The 18,154-nt window shown below is 49.7% G+C and overlaps 1 protein-coding gene and 1 long non-coding RNA gene across 2 annotated transcripts; one reads left to right on the plus strand and one right to left on the minus strand.

Annotated features, from left to right (window-relative positions):
* Positions 1-307: 307 nt before the first annotated feature.
* On the minus strand, positions 308-4,823 carry Gm51775. The gene is made up of 3 exons (XR_003948913.1): positions 4,808-4,823; positions 2,223-2,289; positions 308-2,021 (listed from the first exon to the last, which is right to left on the minus strand). It is a non-coding gene; the product is annotated as a predicted gene, 51775 (long non-coding RNA).
* Positions 3,716-13,873, plus strand: Icosl (icos ligand). The gene is made up of 7 exons (NM_015790.3): positions 3,716-3,883; positions 5,509-5,627; positions 6,086-6,439; positions 8,055-8,348; positions 9,553-9,702; positions 11,492-11,521; positions 12,241-13,873. Exons 1-7 carry the CDS (start codon positions 3,873-3,875, stop codon positions 12,249-12,251), a joined length of 969 nt encoding a protein of 322 aa, NP_056605.1. The 5' UTR covers positions 3,716-3,872; the 3' UTR covers positions 12,252-13,873.
* The last annotated feature ends 4,281 nt before the right edge of the window (positions 13,874-18,154 follow it).

Genomic DNA, 18,154 nt, shown 5'->3' on the forward strand with positions numbered 1-18,154 from the left:
CTTTTCTCTTTCTTTCTTTCTTTCTTTCTTTCTTTCTTTCTTTCTTTCTTTCTTTCTTCTTTGAGATTTATTTATTTATTTTATGTATATTAGTACACTGTAGCTATACAGATGGTTGTGAGCCTTCACGTGGTTGCTGGGGAATTTAGGACCTCTGCTCGCTCTCTCAGTCCCTGAGAGCTCTGGCACAAGGATTTATTTATTTATTATTATAAATAAGTACAGATGGTTGTGAACCACCATGTGGTTGCTGGGATTTGAACTCAGGACCTTCGGAAGAGCAGTCAGTGTTCTTAACCTCTGAGCCATCTCTCCAGCCCTCTCTTTTGTTCTTTTTATAAAACACAACAGATCCTGTCTCAAAATCAAACCAAAGCACAAGTCTGTATCTGTTGTGATCTGTGCAGTTCAGGGTGTGCATTAACTCATGAGGAATCTTAGTATCTTACAGCAATGTGATCTGTGCAGTTCAGGGTGTGCATTAACTCATGAGGAATCTTAGTATCTTACAGCAATGTGATCTGTGCAGTTCAGGGTGTGCATTAACTCATGAGGAACACTTAGTATCTTACAGCAATGTGATCTGTGCAGTTCAGGGTGTGCATTAACTCATGAGGAACACTTAGTATCTTACAGCAATGTGATCTGTGCAGTTCAGGGTGTGCATTAACTCATGAGGAATACTTAGTATCTTACAGCAATGTGATCTGTGCAGTTCAGGGTGTGCATTAACTCATGAGGAACACTTAGTATCTTACAGCAATGTGATCTGTGCAGTTCAGGGTGTGCATTAACTCATGAGGAACACTTAGTATCTTACAGCAATGTGATCTGTGCAGTTCAGGGTGTGCATTAACTCATGAGGAACACTTAGTATCTTACAGCAATGTGATCTGTGCAGTTCAGGGTGTGCATTAACTCATGAGGAATACTTAGTATCTTACAGCAATGTGATCTGTGCAGTTCAGGGTGTGCATTAACTCATGAGGAATCTTAGTATCTTACAGCAATGTGATCTGTGCAGTTCAGGGTGTGCATTAACTCATGAGGAATACTTAGTATCTTACAGCAATGTGATCTGTGCAGTTCAGGGTGTGCATTAACTCATGAGGAATCTTAGTATCTTACAGCAATGGTTCTCAACCTCTGAACCACTGCGATCTTTTAATACAGTTCCTCAAGTTGTGGTGACTTTCATCCATAAAGTTATTTTTGTTACTACTTCATAGCTGAAGTTATGTTACTGTTATGTCTTGTGATATAAACATCTATGTTTTTTGATGGTCTTGGGTGACCCCTGTAAACAAATTATTCAATCCCAAAGGGGTTGCGGCTTACAGGTTGAGAACCATTCTTCCATCAGTGTTGGGTAACTTACTTGGTGGTGCATAGTTTCCAAGAAGCAAAGGTGGGATTTGAGCCCAGCCATGTATTTGCCACGGTCTCCTGCAGGCTCCCAGGGGCTCCTTCCCTGCACCTGCCCAACTCTGCCTAGTGTCCATTTCTAGCCAAGATATAAATCACTTCCTTACTATGCTAAGGTCCCTTTGTTTAGCAGCATTTGGCTTTCTGGGATTCCAGATGTTGTGGGGAAGTGCAGGGCACTAATTTTTGCAGAGCTCCTGTCCCTGCCGCTTTGCCAGCCATAGCATAGTCCAGGTCAGCCATAAAAGCCCCTTCAACCTTTGCTCTCTACTGCCTGCCTGGAAGAACTGCTGAGTGAGGATCAGGACACAAGGCAAGGAGTGGCATAAGTGTCAGCCAATGGGGGCGCTGTTCTGGCCCCTGGGCATCAGTGATAGGCCCAGATGTTGATGCCAAGTCAGGCCTATCCAATCAGAGAAGCCTCGAGATTAGTGCTGGGGGTTGTACAGCTGGAGTGGAGTGGACCAGAGCTGGGGAGCCTGTGGCCAGGAGAGTTGGAACATAGGATGTGGTGGTACCCTATCGGCTCCATCTGCCAATTGATGCCAAGGTGACTCCCCAACACGGGCTTCTGCTGAGTCCTCAGTGCTGCCAACCTAGTGGGGGAGAAGAGCAAGTGAGGCCACCACTCCCGATGTGCGATGTACTTACCAAGACTCCGGGTTGACTCCTGGATTATGTCTGCCAGAGCCCAGGGGTCAAGTTCTGATAACTTCTGTTTTTTCCTAGCACACGAAGAAGGTAGCCCCCCTCCCTGCAGGAGGGCCAACCCCCACCCCCACCCTCAGGCTGCTTACCTCGGCCGCACTGGTCCCCACCTCTGCTTGTCTCTTCTGTTCTTTTGTGCTTGTCCTGGCCTGCTCCCTGATGTTGATAGCCAAGAGCCAGAGATTTTTAGTTTCTCTCTCTCTCTCTCTCTCTCTCTCTCTCTCTCTCTCTCTCTCTCTCTCCTCTCTCTCTCTCTCCTCTCTCTCTCTCTCTCTCCCCCTCCCTCCCTCCCTCCCTTTCTTTTTTTTTCAAGACAGGGTTTCTCTGTGTAGCCCTGGCTGTCCTGGAACTCACTCTGTAGACCAGGCTGGCCTCGAACTCAGAAATCCACCTGCCTCTGCCTCCCAAGTGTTGGGATTAAAGGCATGCGCCACCACTGCTCGGCTTCTTTTTCTTTTCTTTTCTTTTCTTTTCTTTTCTTTTCTTTTCTTTTCTTTTCTTTTCTTTTCTTTTCCTTTTTTCTTTTTTCTTTTCTTCTTCTCTTCTCTTCTCTTCTCTTCTCTTCTCTTCTCTTCTCTTCTTTCCTCCTCCTCCTCCCCGCCTCCTCCTCCACCTTCTCTTCCTTTTCTTTTTCGAGACAGGGTTTCTCTGTGTAGCCCTGACTGTCCTAGAACTCACTCTGTAGACCAGGCTAGCCTCAGACTCAAGAGATCCACCTGCCTGCCTCTCCCTGGCCTCCCGCATTCTCAATTCACTGGCAGGTGGGGCGGGGAGGGGGCGTGGGGGTTGAGGGAGAGCAGGGAATGGGGTGAGAAGAGAGTCCTGAGCTTAGACACAGGCTCAACGCTTATGAACCGTTAAGGCTCTCCCAGAGTGAGTGCCAGAGAGCACGAGGCTGGGAACAGGATTGCCAAGTCTGGCTGGCTTTGGAGGAGAAAATGGACACTTCATTCTGTGTTCCACAACTTTATCCCTCACCAAGCCTTCGAAGTTGGGTGATGGGAGATCTGGACAAGAGTGGAGCCCGTCTTCTCCTCCCTTTCTCCCTCCTGCTGGCCCCTCTCTCCTCCCACTCGCCTGGCTTTCACTTTTTAATTCCTAGTCGTTAGGTTTTCTGATCATCTACGGTCTTTGGTCAGCCCCAGGTCCGGGCTTTGAACCTTGGTTCATCTTCTACAAGACAGGGCCCAACATCGGGCTCTAAAAGAGGGACGCAGGGACCAGGCCGGGAATGTTCTGGGCAGCGTTGGGGGGGGGGGGGGTGGGGGGTGCAGCGGCTGAGTTTCCTGTCTTCCCACCCTCACCCTAAGCCTCAGTGCCCAGACTTTCGGCCGCACCGGAGCCGGCCCTCCTTTTGCCCTCGCCGGGATCCACAAACCACCCCACACCCTGGCACCTGTAACTCATGCCCAAGTCTCCGACCCTGCTCAGCAGCCGATTGGGTTACTTTCGGGAGCGGGAGAGCGGAGGCGGAGCTCCCCGCCTCCAACCCCCGCTCGGAGGTGGCCGGAGGGATGGGCCGAGGGCGGGATCCCGCCTGTGCCCAATTAGCCAGGCGCGCAGCGCTAGCGAGCGCAGTTACAGCGGGTCTCCTGCCGCCAAAGCCTCAAGAACCCCAGATTTCAGCGCCCCAAGCCTGGAAGCTCCCCAGTTCTTCGTGGCCCCCAACAGCTCCGGAACCCCAGCCGCTGCAACTCTCCGCGTCCGAAATCCAGCACCCCGCAGTCTGCGCTCGCACCATGCAGCTAAAGTGAGTCCGTTCGCTGTTGTGTCCCGTGAGTGGGGTGGGGGAGCCGGGGACCCACCCGAACTAGGACTGAGATTGCCCGACGCTAGCGCAGCGGCTCTGTACCGGCGCAGATGTGCCCAGTTCCGGACGGCTAGCGGCCACACCTGGACCTGCCGGCTTGGACGGCAGGGGGCGGCGCAGGGCTAACCCGCTGCACCCGCGGACCAGACCCCGGCGCGTGGGCGGCTGTAGGCGGAGGAAGGGCAAGAGCCGGTACTGAAGGTGAAAACTCATAGCAGCCATGGGCACTGGCTTAGCCGCCGCCGCCCTTCTCCCTGTTGATTTCCCAGAAGGGAGGATGTGTGTTACCTCAAAGGCCAGCTGATACCCAGTGCATGGGGACAGGACACCTCCTTGTACACTTGACTTCCCTCACAGATCCAGACTGGGCAGGGGAAGTGGGAGGTGTGTAGGAGGGGTGTGTGTGTGTGTGTGAGAGAGAGACAGTTTTGCGCTCCGGCGTTTTGCAAATATTTCCCTCAGGCACTTGTACCGTAGACACTCCATCTCCACTGGCTACTTGCTGAGGTCCTCAGTCCACAAGTGTCCTAACCACAGAGTCTCCAGGGATAGAAAAGGGGAGACCTTGCAGGCTACCGAGTGCCTGCTGGCCAGTGGCTGGCTTGAGTTTGTGGTTTGCCCACTAATCATTCCTGGGGACACCCCCCCCCCCCCGTGTGTGCGTGTGTGTGTGTGTCCATCCATCCCTCCCTGTGGCTTCCCAAGGGTTTCTTTTGAGACAATCTTCTGAGAATTTCAGGGCTGCTGTTGAAAGAGAGGGAGAATTTTTGGTTGGTTGGTTGGTTGGTTGGTTGGTTGGTTGGTTGGTTGGTGTTTTTTTGAGACAGGGTTTCTCTGTGTAGCCCTGGCTGTCCTGGAACTTACTCTGTAGACCAGGCTGGCCTCAAACTCAGAAATCTGCCTGCCTCTGCCTCCCAAGTGCTGGGATTAAAGGCGTGCGCCACCACTGCCTGGCTGAGAGTGAGGTTTTATAAAAGGTGTGTGGGCAACTGTGAAGTGTCTGTGACCTGCTGCAGGGTCTTAGCCCCTATAGAGAGTCTCCATAGAACAGACGGCCTTGGGAGACTAGGCAAACTCTGGCTAAAGTATCCAAGACTGCTTTAGAGTAGGGTGAAGTGCCCTTCTTCCCACCACCCTTCTCCCCCCCCCCCCCTCACTCCCACCACCAACCAGACCTCTAAAAGGAGGCAGCTAGGCTGAGATACATAGGACACCGTCTTTTGTGTATCACCAAGGGCCTGGAACATGGCATTCCACCAAGTTTGGTTTCAGACAGTCCTGGTTCTCACCTGTCTCCTTTGGGGCCATCAGGTGTCTCTATCTCCTTCAAATGCAGCTTGTAACCATTTCTCTACAGAAGGTTAGGTCACAGGGAGGGGGCACAGACCTCAAAGCAGGGACTCTCAGAGCCCTTTCTCCTCACACAAATCTTTCTGAGTTTGGGAGCTGTTAGACTCTGGGGATTTGTGTTTGGGGGAGGGGGGAGTATGGTCCTGGTTGGGCTCTCTGAAGTCTCAGTGGAAAACCAACCAGCTGTCCTCCAATGGAATTCACATTTCTCCTAGGTGTCCCTGTTTTGTGTCCTTGGGAACCAGGCAGCCTGTTTGGAAGAAGCTCCATGTTTCTAGCGGGTTCTTTTCTGGTCTTGGTCTGTTCTTGCTGCTGTTGAGCAGCCTCTGTGCTGGTAAGTTGGGATGCATGCTGTGTGGCGCATAGATGCAGAACATTAGGGAAGCCCTGGCCACTGCCCCTACAGCCTCCCCAGAGGCCCACTGGAGAAAGCTGGATCCCCATACCTAGGTTGATATGTAGGGTTGGCAATCAGAAAGGGAAGTGCTTTTCCAAACTTTATACTTCTCTTTACATTTCTTGCTTGGGGTCAATGGAATGCCCCTCTTGGTCTCTCTGCATGGTGAATCATAAAAGCCACCTTTGAGGAGAGCTAAGGGTGAGAGCCTGCCAAAGCCAGGGAGGGAACCAACCTTGGCACTAGGTGGAGGCTCGCACCTCACACCTGAGTTTGCTACAAGACACTAACGAGCCCTCCTAATGAACCTTAGTAATGAATTCCTTTCTTGCCTTGGTGGGCTGAGGCAGGATTGGTGTTTGAATCTTAAGTAAATACATTGTGTCACTTTGAAGCCTCTGCAGAGACTGAAGTCGGTGCAATGGTGGGCAGCAATGTGGTGCTCAGCTGCATTGACCCCCACAGACGCCATTTCAACTTGAGTGGTCTGTATGTCTATTGGCAAATCGAAAACCCAGAAGTTTCGGTGACTTACTACCTGCCTTACAAGTCTCCAGGGATCAATGTGGACAGTTCCTACAAGAACAGGGGCCATCTGTCCCTGGACTCCATGAAGCAGGGTAACTTCTCTCTGTACCTGAAGAATGTCACCCCTCAGGATACCCAGGAGTTCACATGCCGGGTATTTATGAATACAGCCACAGAGTTAGTCAAGATCTTGGAAGAGGTGGTCAGGCTGCGTGTGGCAGGTAAGACTCTCAAAGCAGAGATTAGCTTAGCCCAGTGTGATGCTCGTCCTGAGGAAATCCAAGATTCAGTGGTGGGCTTCTATGCATCTGTGGAGCTCTGATCTTCTTCTTCTTCTTCTTCGATTTATTCATTATATATAAGTACACTGTGGCTGTCTTCAGACACACCAGAAGAGGGCATCAGATCTCATTTCAGATGGTTGTAAGCCACCATGTGGTTGCTGGGATTTGAACTTAGGACCTCTGGAAGATCAGTCAGTGCCTGACTGAGCCATCTCTCTAGCTCTGAGCTCTGATCTTAACAGAGTCCATAACTCAAGTCCATAACGTCCTGGTTTCAGAGAACCGCCCATTTAGCCATCTTTGTCTTCATTTGGCTAATTCAACTCAAAGTAGATACTGAGAACTGAGTTAATAGGGGAGTGTGGAGGTGGGGTGATGGCTCGTTAGGTAGAGTGCTTACCATATACACGTGAGGTCCTTAGTTTAATTCCACCACCCACCTAAAGTCAGGCATAGTAGCATGCATTTCTAGTTCTAACACTTGGGAGGCAGATAGGTGGACCCTTCGGGCTCACTGGTTAGCCAGCCTAGCCTACTGAGCTTTGGGCCAGTGAAAGATTCTGCCCTTCCCTCCCAAATAAGGTGGACAGCTCTTGAGGAACAACATTAGAGGTTGTACTCTTACACATGGGCACATGCGGCCCTCCCAGCCAGCACGTTTTCAAATGTGTGTACCTGAAAGGAGTAAAGGATGCTGGAAATCTAAATGAAGTTGGACTTTAGGGGAAGGCTTTTAGTCCAACCAAGGATTTGGGGCTACTTAGTGGGGAGGCAGATGTGTGTCCAGTGAGGAAAACTAGCCCCACATGAGGGAGCAGGAGTTTGGTGTGGGGGCCGTCACTACCCATCAGGCTCAGTGTCCTTCTCTCCACCCCCACTCCTGTTAGCTGCAATAATTACTTTTGCAGCTCCATGTCCAAGATACCTGCTACAGACAACAAAGGGACAGAGATGTGCCACAGTTGTTTCAGACCATCCTGGAGGGAGAGGTCAGGACAGCCCATTTGGTGGCAGGAGCACGCAGCAGAGTCTGCTCAGTGCACAGCAGACAAGGTTGCAGGGAAAAAGGGCAGCCTGGCTCTTAGCTCTTTTTTCTCTTCATTTAAAACATTTATGTGTATGGGTGTTTCGTCTGCATGCCTGTCTGTATCCTATGTGCATGCCTGGTGGCCACAGCGAGTCTAATCTCATGGGACTGGAGTTACAGATGGTCGTGAGCATCCATGTGGGTGGTAGGAACCAAACCCAAGACCTCTGGAAGACCAGCCAGTGCTCTGAACCATCCCCTCTAACACCTCCTACCCCCCATTTTCTCTCCTTATCCATTCTCCCAGTACATGATGGAAGTTAACTCAGTTAATCCTCTAGACTTCCTCATAGAGAAGCATCTGGAACAGATGGGTTTCAGTCCAGTCAAATCAGCAGTGAAGATTTAGCCATCTATATCTGTGGGACATTCCACCCCACAGGCAGCATGAGCCTCTCTGGCTTTGTTTTGGTTAGACATCCCCACTGGTCAAGCCTCCCTCACCGCTGCCTCCTTTCCCTGCAGCAAACTTCAGTACACCTGTCATCAGCACCTCTGATAGCTCCAACCCGGGCCAGGAACGTACCTACACCTGCATGTCCAAGAATGGCTACCCAGAGCCCAACCTGTATTGGATCAACACAACGGACAATAGCCTAATAGACACGGCTCTGCAGAATAACACTGTCTACTTGAACAAGTTGGGCCTGTATGATGTAATCAGCACATTAAGGCTCCCTTGGACATCTCGTGGGGATGTTCTGTGCTGCGTAGAGAATGTGGCTCTCCACCAGAACATCACTAGCATTAGCCAGGCAGGTAAGGCCCAGGCTGGGGCGTAGGGACTTTGGGAGCATCCAGGTTGTAGGTTAGGTGAGGTCCAGAGTCATAAACAGACTCCTTACAGATGATCCCTATCAGAGAGAGGCAATGAGGGAGGCTCTCGGTGTCTGAAGGCAGGGACAGTGATTGCTGCTCTGGCCTGTCACAAGAACTTAATGCTCACTGTCCAGGCAAATGATGAGTGTGCCTGTCACCCGCAGCAGCCGATTCTTGAACTCTTTAGCCAGTGAGGACTGAGAAGCACCGGGCCCTGGGGCTCCTCAGCAGCCACAGACCTTGGTCAGGATGGGGGAGGGAGGGAGGCATGCAGGGACACTTCCCCACATTCTCTTCCCACCCCACCCCAGGGAATTCAGCTGGCCCTGGCTGCTAGCTATGGACCACAAAGACATGACTCTCCCCAGAGGCCTTAGCTGTCCCAGTCTAGTTAAGGGACCAAGCCAGTCACCAGATATTAGAAGAATGATTGTATTAATAAAAAGTGTCCCAAATAGGTGACCCGCAGAGGGAGAATGTTGGGGTGCAGTGGGGTGGTAAATAGCTGTCTTCTTTGGCATCGGTAATGATACTGGCATTCTCAGTGGGCACCAGTGTGTTGTACAAACATCAAAGAGTGTCACCTCCAGAAGAGCCTGTATTTCTTATATACCCCTCCCTTGTAAGCCTGGGGAGAGTGGCTCCAAGTCTCATAGTAGGACAAAGTTTGCCCAAAGAGCACCCATATACCAGCCTGATATTTTTACGACTCACACAGTGACAATCGGAAGCCTTTTGAAAGCTGCTGCCCCTTTCTTTCCATGGAAAAGACTTTCCGGTCAAGGTCCTTAAGTCTTGAGCATTTTCCCTTTCCCTTTTTTGGGGGGTGGATGGGGGTGGGTTGGGTAGAGACAGGATTTCTCTGTAGACCAGGCTGGCCTCTGCTTCCCCAGTGCTGGGATTAAAGACCCTAGGTCCCATTTCCTTTCTTTAGACAGGGTCTCATGTAGCCTAGGCTGGCCTCAAACTCACTGTCTAACCAAGGTGACCTTGAACTCCTGAACTCCTGATCCTCTCTCTGCCTCCACTTCTGGAGTGTTTGGCCCTGCTCAGTTTATGTGGTGCCTGTGAACCCGAGGTTTAATGTATGCTAAGCAAGCACTGCACCGAGCCACGCCCCCAGCCCAGTTTCTCTTTCCTGCAGAAAGTTTCACTGGAAATAACACAAAGAACCCACAGGAAACCCACAATAATGAGTTAAAAGTCCTTGTCCCCGTCCTTGCTGTACTGGCGGCAGCGGCATTCGTTTCCTTCATCATATACAGACGCACGCGTCCCCACCGAAGCTATACAGGTTTGTGTGAGACTTGTTGACCGTTTACCTATGAATGCATTGGTTTCTACAGCTTCCTAAACTTTTGAAAAGATTTCATTTAAGATCCAATTTTAAAGTAGGCCAGTGGTGGCACATTGCCTTTAATCCCAGCACTTGGGAGGCAGAGGCAAGTGGATTCCTGTGAGTTTGAGGCCAGACTGGTCAGTAGAGTGAGTTCCAGGTCAGCCAGGACTACACAGAGAAACCCTGTCATGAAAAAAAAAATATCCAATTTTAAAAGCATACGCATACTTAGCAACACAGCCTGAATCCTCCCAGGAGGTTAGACCCTCCGTTTTCAATAGAGCCAAGCTAGTGGCAAGAAGTTCACAGTTCAGGCTCCAGAGGATGATGGATCCTAGATCCAGAGGTGGGATGGACGAGCTGGGGAGCGCCGAACCTTTAAAGGCACAGGCTCGCATTTAAACCCCAAAAGGACAGTTCCCAGAGATTGGATATAGTTCATTTCTATGGATTCTCTTCTAAGTCATGGGCAAGTATATACCTGGAGTCTTGTGCACTCCAAGGACAGGCCCAGAAAGTAGCAAAGTCGCCACATCCTACACATGGGCCACAGTGCAGGCTCTAAGGCTAGAAGGTCTAGAAATCCTCGGAGGACTCGGGAAGTGGAGGAAGCTAAATAGAGCCCCGTGCCACCCCCCAGCCCGGCTCAGCCTCCGACAGACCCTTCTTTCCTTTCCCACAAGCCACCCGTGTGTTTCCAGTTTGTGGCCAATACCAGTGGTGTCTGAACAACACTCCTCAGCCAGGCTGTGCCAGGGCTCCTGAGCTGGAGACACACAGAATCTTCATTTTTGAAAAAATATTTTCACTTGTATGTATGTATGTGTAGAAGCCCTTAGAAGGCTGTAAAGAGCATTGGATCCCCCAAACCTAAAGTTATAGATGGTTGTGAGCCACCATGTGGTGCTGAGAACTGAACCCAGGTCCTCTTGCAAGAGCACCAAATGTTCTTTTTTTTTGTTTTGTTTTTTTGTTTTTTGTTTTTGTTTTTGTTTTTTTTTGAGACAGGGTTTCTCTGTGTAGCCCTGGCTGTCCTGGAACCAGGCTAGCCTCGAACTCAGAAATCTGCCTGCCTCTGCCTCCCAAGTGCTGGGATTAAGCCACCACTACCGCCTGGCGCAGCAAATGTTCTTAACAGCTGTCTCAGGGTTTGTATTCCTGCACAAAACATCATGACCAAGAAGCAAGTTGGGGAGGAAAGCATTTATTCAGCTTACATTTCCACATTGCTGTTCATCGCCAAAGGAAGTCAGGACAGGAACTCACACAGGGCAGGAACTTGGAGGCAGGAGCTGATACAGAGGCTATGGAGGGGGGCTGCTTACTGGCTTGCTTCCCCTGGCTTGCTCATCTTGCTTTCTTTTAGAACCCAGGACCATCAGCTCAGAGATGGCACCACCCACAAGGGGCCCTCCCACCCTTGATCACTAATTGAGACAATGCCTTACAGCTGGAATTCATGAAGGCATTTCCTCAAGAGAGGCTCCTTTCTTTGATAACTCCAGCTTGTGTCAGGTTGACACACAACACCAGCCAGGACAACTGCTGAACCCACTCTCCATCCCTAACACCAAGTATCTTAAATGTTCCCTGCACACTTACACCTTCAACTCCACCTTCTCTTAAAAGCAAGGCTTTCTGGGGAGCCCCTGTGGGAGGTTGGGGAAGATGGTGGACAGAAGGGATGATGCTACTGGGAGCCCACCTTCCCACAAAGCCTGAACCTCTCTGCTTTGACCCACAGGACCCAAGACTGTACAGCTTGAACTTACAGGTGAGTCTGCCTGCAGGGAGAAGCTGGTTGACTGAGCTGTCATGACCTTTCACACCTTCGGCTGGTAGTTTTCCATACCTGAGAATTCCCAAGATGCAGAAACCCTGTCCTGTGGTGGAAACTTCTGGGCCCTGTACAGCAGACAGCTTGTCATAGGTCTCTGTGCCCCTCCTGCCTCTGCTCTGCAGGACCCCATAGACTCTGTGACTCTGGCAGCCCAGAGTCCCTTGGTGGAGGTGTATACTCCAGTTGCAGGTGGATTCGGTAATCTCCAGAGGTGTGGATTCTTATCTCAATTATCCACAGAGGTATCAGTTGACCACTGGGAGATATCCCTGGCTTTAAGTATTTTTACTACCTCAAAGTGATTGTGCCTTCCCAAACCCGGCTTTTTCACGTTAGAGATGGTAGTATGTCTGGTCCCCTTGGTGCAGTGGGGCCTGTTTGCTGACACCCACTGCCCCACTCCTGTGAACAAGCTAGTGTCAGGCCACTTTGGAGCCTGTGTTCTGGGCCACCTAGTCCTAACCCAGTCATGTGACTGCAATAGCCAGCTGCTTCTAGTTTTTAGAACTTTTCCCTCACCAGTCTGAGTCCCGGGAAGAATCATTTCATTGTCTACAAAATTAAAACACTGAGCATGGTTCAGTGGCATGAGCTTGCCTGGCAGGCATGAGGCGGCAGGGCTTGCCTTCACCTTCCTCTCTCTTCCCTCCAAGACCACGCCTGACAGGACTCTGCCCAGGATATGGACAGGGTTTCTGTGAGTTGCCACCAGGTGGATGTCAGACACAACTTCAGAGTGGACCCCCACAGGCCTGGTGACAGAGGACAACGAGCTGTCTGCTTATGGGCTGTGATGGAGGCCAGGAATCCCTGGCTTTACGAGGCACAGAGACTTCATCCCAGAAACCCCGAGGGAGATCTCTCCAGTGGGCAGCAGCAACATCATCGGAATATGGAGCCTCCGGTGAGCTGTCGGCACAGAGAGCAGCAGCTTGTGAGAAGATCCTTCCTTGGCACGTTACTACTCAGGCCTAGGAGCTTTATAAAAGAGCGTTTGAGCCACTCTGAAAGCCCTACAGAGTCTACTGGAGACTTTCCCTGCAGGACCTTCAGTTGGGGAGGAAGCCTGACTTTATTTAGGTCTCAGGCTACTTGGGCCTCTTCGAGGATATGTGGGATTTTGTCTACTGCAAACCTGTTTCTGGCTGACAATGGTTGGGCTCAGAGGCACTCAGCTTCACAACATCAATGGGACACGCCTCATCCTTGACTTCCTGTGGCTACAGAAGCTTTCCGAAAGCCTTGAGCTCTTTCAGACTGAACAGCTCTGCCCAGTCTCAGCAGCCCATGAAGATCTCAACTCCAGCTTCCTGGGTCTCCGTGTTGCTGGCCAGAATAGAGCTAGCTCTTTTGTTTCAAGATGGTTCTGCAAAGTTGGCTGCTTGGAAACCTAGGGATGTATGTACAAGCTCCAGGCTGATGCAGTAGGGGGCACGGACTCCCCGATGGAACACAGTATCTGACCCTAGGTGAGGGCAAGCTCCTTCCCACGCAGAGGACTGGAAATTCTGGACCGTCAAGGCCTGTCTGCTATGTGGCTGGGGCTCAGTGCTGATGGATGTGTGAGATCTCAGGAATGAGGAGTGAGAACCCTGGGCTCAGGACTAGGAAGACCTGTCCATTTTTTTTTTTTTTTAATGCCCACATGGACTTTTTATTCTTCACACCGATGTATTCAATGAGTGTAGAGAGAACTACTTAAGTCCTTCCCGAGTACAAAGCATTACCTACCTGCAGAATAGCAACTGTTGTTATGGGTCTTGAGTTGGCAGCTACAGCAAACAAGCACAAGGAGCAGTTGGGGTGCAAGAAGATGGGGTGCAGCGCCCCCAAGGACAGACATTTGGGAATTAGTGGTCTCCCTGATGCCCATAGTTCCCCAGGAACTCAGGTGGGTCTGCGGCAGCACAGTAGGAGTATTCCTCCTACTTTAACTTTTCTTGTCAGACGTAGTTTAGGTTCAGAAAGAGGTCAACTCAGCAAGCCAGCTAGCCGCCTTGGGGCACCAGACACACTGCCCCCCACCCCCTGCTTATGTAGGCATTGGGAACCCTTCACAGACCACTGGCTGTACAGTCACCATCACCTGCTGATTCCAGCAGGCCCCCACCTTCTTGTGGAATCCTGGGAGCACTCCCCTCTTACCCCTCACTGCCCCCCACCCCCTGCACATCAGCATTCATTAGATTTGCCCTGTAACGTCTGATTCCTCCTTTATCTGGGTTGTAGATGGGGCATAGTGACTTCTAGAAACCTAACAAGGGAATAAATGTAAGATGTGCTTTCTGCCTTGTGTCTGGTGGCTTGTGTCAGTGTGGTGTGTCTGGCTCCATCAGCCCAGATGTTGCTACCACTATAGGTGGCTGTATTCCTCAGGGGACAAGGGCCATCACCCTTGCGATTTGTTACAGCCCTGATGTAGAAGACAGAGGTCTCTCCCAGCATCCCATAGAACCCAAAAGTGTCCCAAGGGGGAAGGTCCTGACCTCTGTGGTCACCTGGTAGGTGGAGAGGGCAAGTGGCCTCCAGCTGGAACTCATCATTGCATTCCGTGCCTCAGTTTCCTCTCTGTGAAATGAGACACCTGGTCTATTCAGTAGAGACCCTGGCCTGAGACGACAGTTGTGGCTCTGGAACAGCCAGCCTCAAAAGAAGATGATTCTTTGCTGCTGTGGCCTGCTCTGTAGTAGGTCTGAGGATGTTTCAGCTTGCTCGCTTACAGAGTATATCCATCCCTGCCAGGGTCCAACACCAACTTGGCTGCTGGATCTCCCTCCCAGTCCAACCTTTTAAACAGGACAAGGCCATGCATCTGATGAGGCAACAGCCTCTGTGACAGTCAATCTGGGAATGATTCATCCTTGGCAGCCCTCTGTCCCACCCACCGATGAGGATGCCAGGAGTCCCAGGAGGTTCTGGCTAAAGCCTCCTCGTCCACACTGAGGATCTCCAAATCAGAAATTCCCCAAGCCCCCAGCCCACCTCTGGTCACTGCTAGGGAGTCCCTCCTATCCCAGCAAGCAGAGGTGAGGCTTTCGTGTTGATCCCTTGTTAGACCGTCCTCACCCCAAGATCCCCCACACTCCCTTCAGACATTCCCACCAGGGCAGGCCTCCTGGGAACTGGTGGACTGTTGGCTTCAAACAGCACAGTCCAAGCCCAGAACACAAGTGGGCTTCTGATTTCACCATCTCCCTCCCCTCCCACTCCTAGCAGGCCTTTAGTCACATGTGGCCACCACACACAGCTTGTCACCACATCCCCTTGACAAACAGGAGCTAAACAATCTCCCACCCCCTCCCCTGATGTCCCTTTTGAGGTCCCAGGCCATGGAGCTCTTTCCAAGGGCTCCACCCAACCTCTGAGGGTTTGAGTGGCTGGAGGGCTTGTTGCATGAGCTGCGGTGGGCAGGAAGCAGTCTCTTCGAACTGATTTCCCAAAGAACTAGCAACCCCCCACACACACACCGCCAAAATTGAGGCAGCTGTTGAGCTGGGAAGCTGCAGACTTGGGTAAGGACATAAGAAATCTCCACTTTTAGCAATGGGGGCTGATAGTCACTTATGCATGCAGACCCCATTACTCTATAATATCCCTCCCAGCCTGGGCTACAGAGTGAGTTTTAGAACAGCCAGTACTACACAGACTTGAACACACACACGTTATGTATATATATATACACACACACACATACATATGTGTATGTAGTTATATATATATATATATATAGTTGTATATATAGTTATAGGTATATATATGTATATATAGTTTTAATAATTATATATACACACATAAAATAGTTATACATATATAGTTATATATATATATTTATATATAGTTGTATATATGTATATATAGATTTAATAATTATATATACACATAAATAATATAGTTATACATGTATATAGTTATATATATGTATATATAGTTATAGGTATATATATGTGTGTGTGTGAGATATATATATAAAATGACTCAAGACTGGCATGGAGTGGCTAGAGTCACACTGTGAGATTCCTCCCAGATAGTTTATTTTTCTTTTTTGTCTTCCTTCCTTCCTTTCTCCCCTCTTCCACCTCCTCCTCTTTCTCCTCGTTTGTTTGTCTTTTCAAGACAGGATTTCTCTGTGTAACCCTGGCTCTCATGGAACTTGCTCTGTAAACCAGGCTGGGTTTGAACTCAGATCCACCTGTCTCTGTCTCCTGAATGTTGGCATTAAAGGCATGTGCCACCACTGCCTGGCACAGATGGCTTCTTAAAGAACAACTAGAACCACTTTGATCCCAGCACTCAGGACACAAGCAGGCAGATCTCTGTGAGTTCAAGGTCAGCCCGGTTTATAGATCCAGTTCCAGGACAGCCAGGGCTACACTGAGAAACCCTGCCTTGAAAAACAAAAACAAAACCAAAAAACTGGCTCAGACCTTTAACTTATTCAAGTTTTCTGGCTTTTTCTTTTTCATTCCTGAAGACCATCCAGATATCCCGGGAAACATCAACCATCAATAAGCCTAGTTCTGACACTTGTTTTGCAAGTTGGCACAGCTTTAGTTGTTTGCCTAGAAGAGAGTGCTATGTGGTGTCAACTTAATAAAAGAACGCTGAATCCAAACTATACACATAATAATACTGTGTACATCCTGTTCAATGATGGGGCCCGGTAAGTTCCTAGGTAGACCTCAGAGCAAACACAGAACACAGAGAGCTACCATAGCCACGCTTTGGGGTTTGAATGGATGTGGAATACTCAGGTGCTGGGACTTTTACCCTGTTACCTCCTTTTCTTTATGTTGTGATATAAGTAACAGCCACAATGTCTTTATTCTTTGGCCATTCCCCTCCTCTCCTTTCTCCCTGTTGCAGAATCAGGTGGCCAGCCTGACTCCGCAGAGACTTTGGAGACCATCTGGAAACAAACGTGCTTGGTTTTGAAGTGGGATGGCCAAATCCCATCTCCAGAACCAGCTAGTCAGCACATTTAAATAGCACATGATACATACATATATATACAAATACATATATAAAATTATGTAATTACATAGTTATGTATATACGTATGTGTTTATGTGTGTGTGTGTGTGTATGAACAAAAGCCATTTGTTCTTTTGTAAACCAGAACCCAGCAACCCAGCCCTTTACACTGGACAGGAGATTTGCTACTGAGTTCATCAACCACTGGCTGAGCCCAAAGCACCCATTTTCTTAGTCAACAGTATAGATCTGTTCAGATGAGCCTTATCATCTCCACTCAGGGTCATGGCCCCTTTGGGGGCTGAACAACCCTTTCATGGGGATTGAATATCCAGTGTCCTGCATATAAGATATTTACATTATAATTCATACTAGCAGCATTAGTTATGAAGTAGCAATGAAGATAATTTTATGGTTGGGGGTCACCACAGCATGAGGGATTGTATTAAATGTCGCAGCATTAAGGAGGTTGAGAGCCATTGATCTATTGGATGACGTATTGGGATCAAGGATTGCCAAGTTTTTCTTTAAAGTCTTTAAGTTCATGGGTGAGTGGCACTGACTGAGTGCCCACTATCAGGGAGGTTCAAGCTGACAGAATGTTTCTTCTGAGACATATACATGTACTAGGGAAGTATCTTCCCTAGTGACACTTGGGGTGACCAACTGCTTGAAATACTATAATCAAATTTGTGACGTTTTTGTTTTGTTTTTGAAACAGGGTTTCTCTGTGTAGCCCTGGCTGTCCTGGAACTCACTCTGTAGACCAGGCTGGCCTCGAACTCACAGAGACCCGCCTGCCTCTACCTCCTGAATGCTGGGATTAAAGGTGCACACCCCCACTGTCCGGCCCCTCTGTGTTTCTTTAGGCTCCTCTAACAAGAAGGCTCTGTGAATGTAGGTGGATCCGAATTCTCCCACTACCTCCTCTAATAAAACCTCCTTGTCTCTCCCTACAGACACTTGGGCTCCCGTCCCCTACCAGGACTATTTGATTCCAAGATATTTGATGTCTCCATGCCTCAAAACACGTGGTTTACCATAAAAAGCCACTGTCTCATCTGTTCAGACCACGCAGGCTCCAGCCAGGTGCCAGAAGTCCCACTTACAGAGTCTACTGAGCACAAGCTATGTAATGGATCTGCTCTGCTCCAGCAGCATAGAACCCCCAAGCCCCAGGTTAAGACATTTTTAAAGAGCAGGAACCCAACCATACTCACAGAGCTGGAGACCGAGCCAGATGCAGAAAAGAAGGCATATTCCAGCCCATTGCATAGACATCTGAGGTGCCACTGGGGAGATCCCAGAGCCCAAATTCACCGTGAATAGTGTTTGGTTTCAGACCCAGGACAAGGGACTGAGGTGCATATTTTACACATCAAAACGGACCTGGCTTCCAGGTTCTCCCAGCATCCCTCAGTCCCTACCTGGCATACCCTGCCCCCAACCCTGAACTCTCCAGCCCAGGACCTGGGCTGCCCTTCCCCCAGAGGCTCCTCCCTATATAATCCAGACATTTTGTCTTCTCCTTTCCTCCCTCCCTCTCTCTTCTTTTCTCTCGATGCTCGATGCTCATGATCTAATGCTCCCTTCTCT

Source organism: Mus musculus, chromosome 10 (genome assembly GCF_000001635.26).
Source record: "Mus musculus strain C57BL/6J chromosome 10, GRCm38.p6 C57BL/6J".
NCBI classification, from domain to species: Eukaryota; Metazoa; Chordata; class Mammalia; order Rodentia; family Muridae; genus Mus; species Mus musculus.

Coding starts and splice junctions, on each gene's coding strand:
- Icosl (NM_015790.3), top strand. Junction 6,440..8,054: donor GGTCAGGCTGCGTGTGGCAG/GTAAGACTCTCA, acceptor CTTTCCCTGCAG/CAAACTTCAGTACACCTGTC. Junction 8,349..9,552: donor CACTAGCATTAGCCAGGCAG/GTAAGGCCCAGG, acceptor TCTTTCCTGCAG/AAAGTTTCACTGGAAATAAC.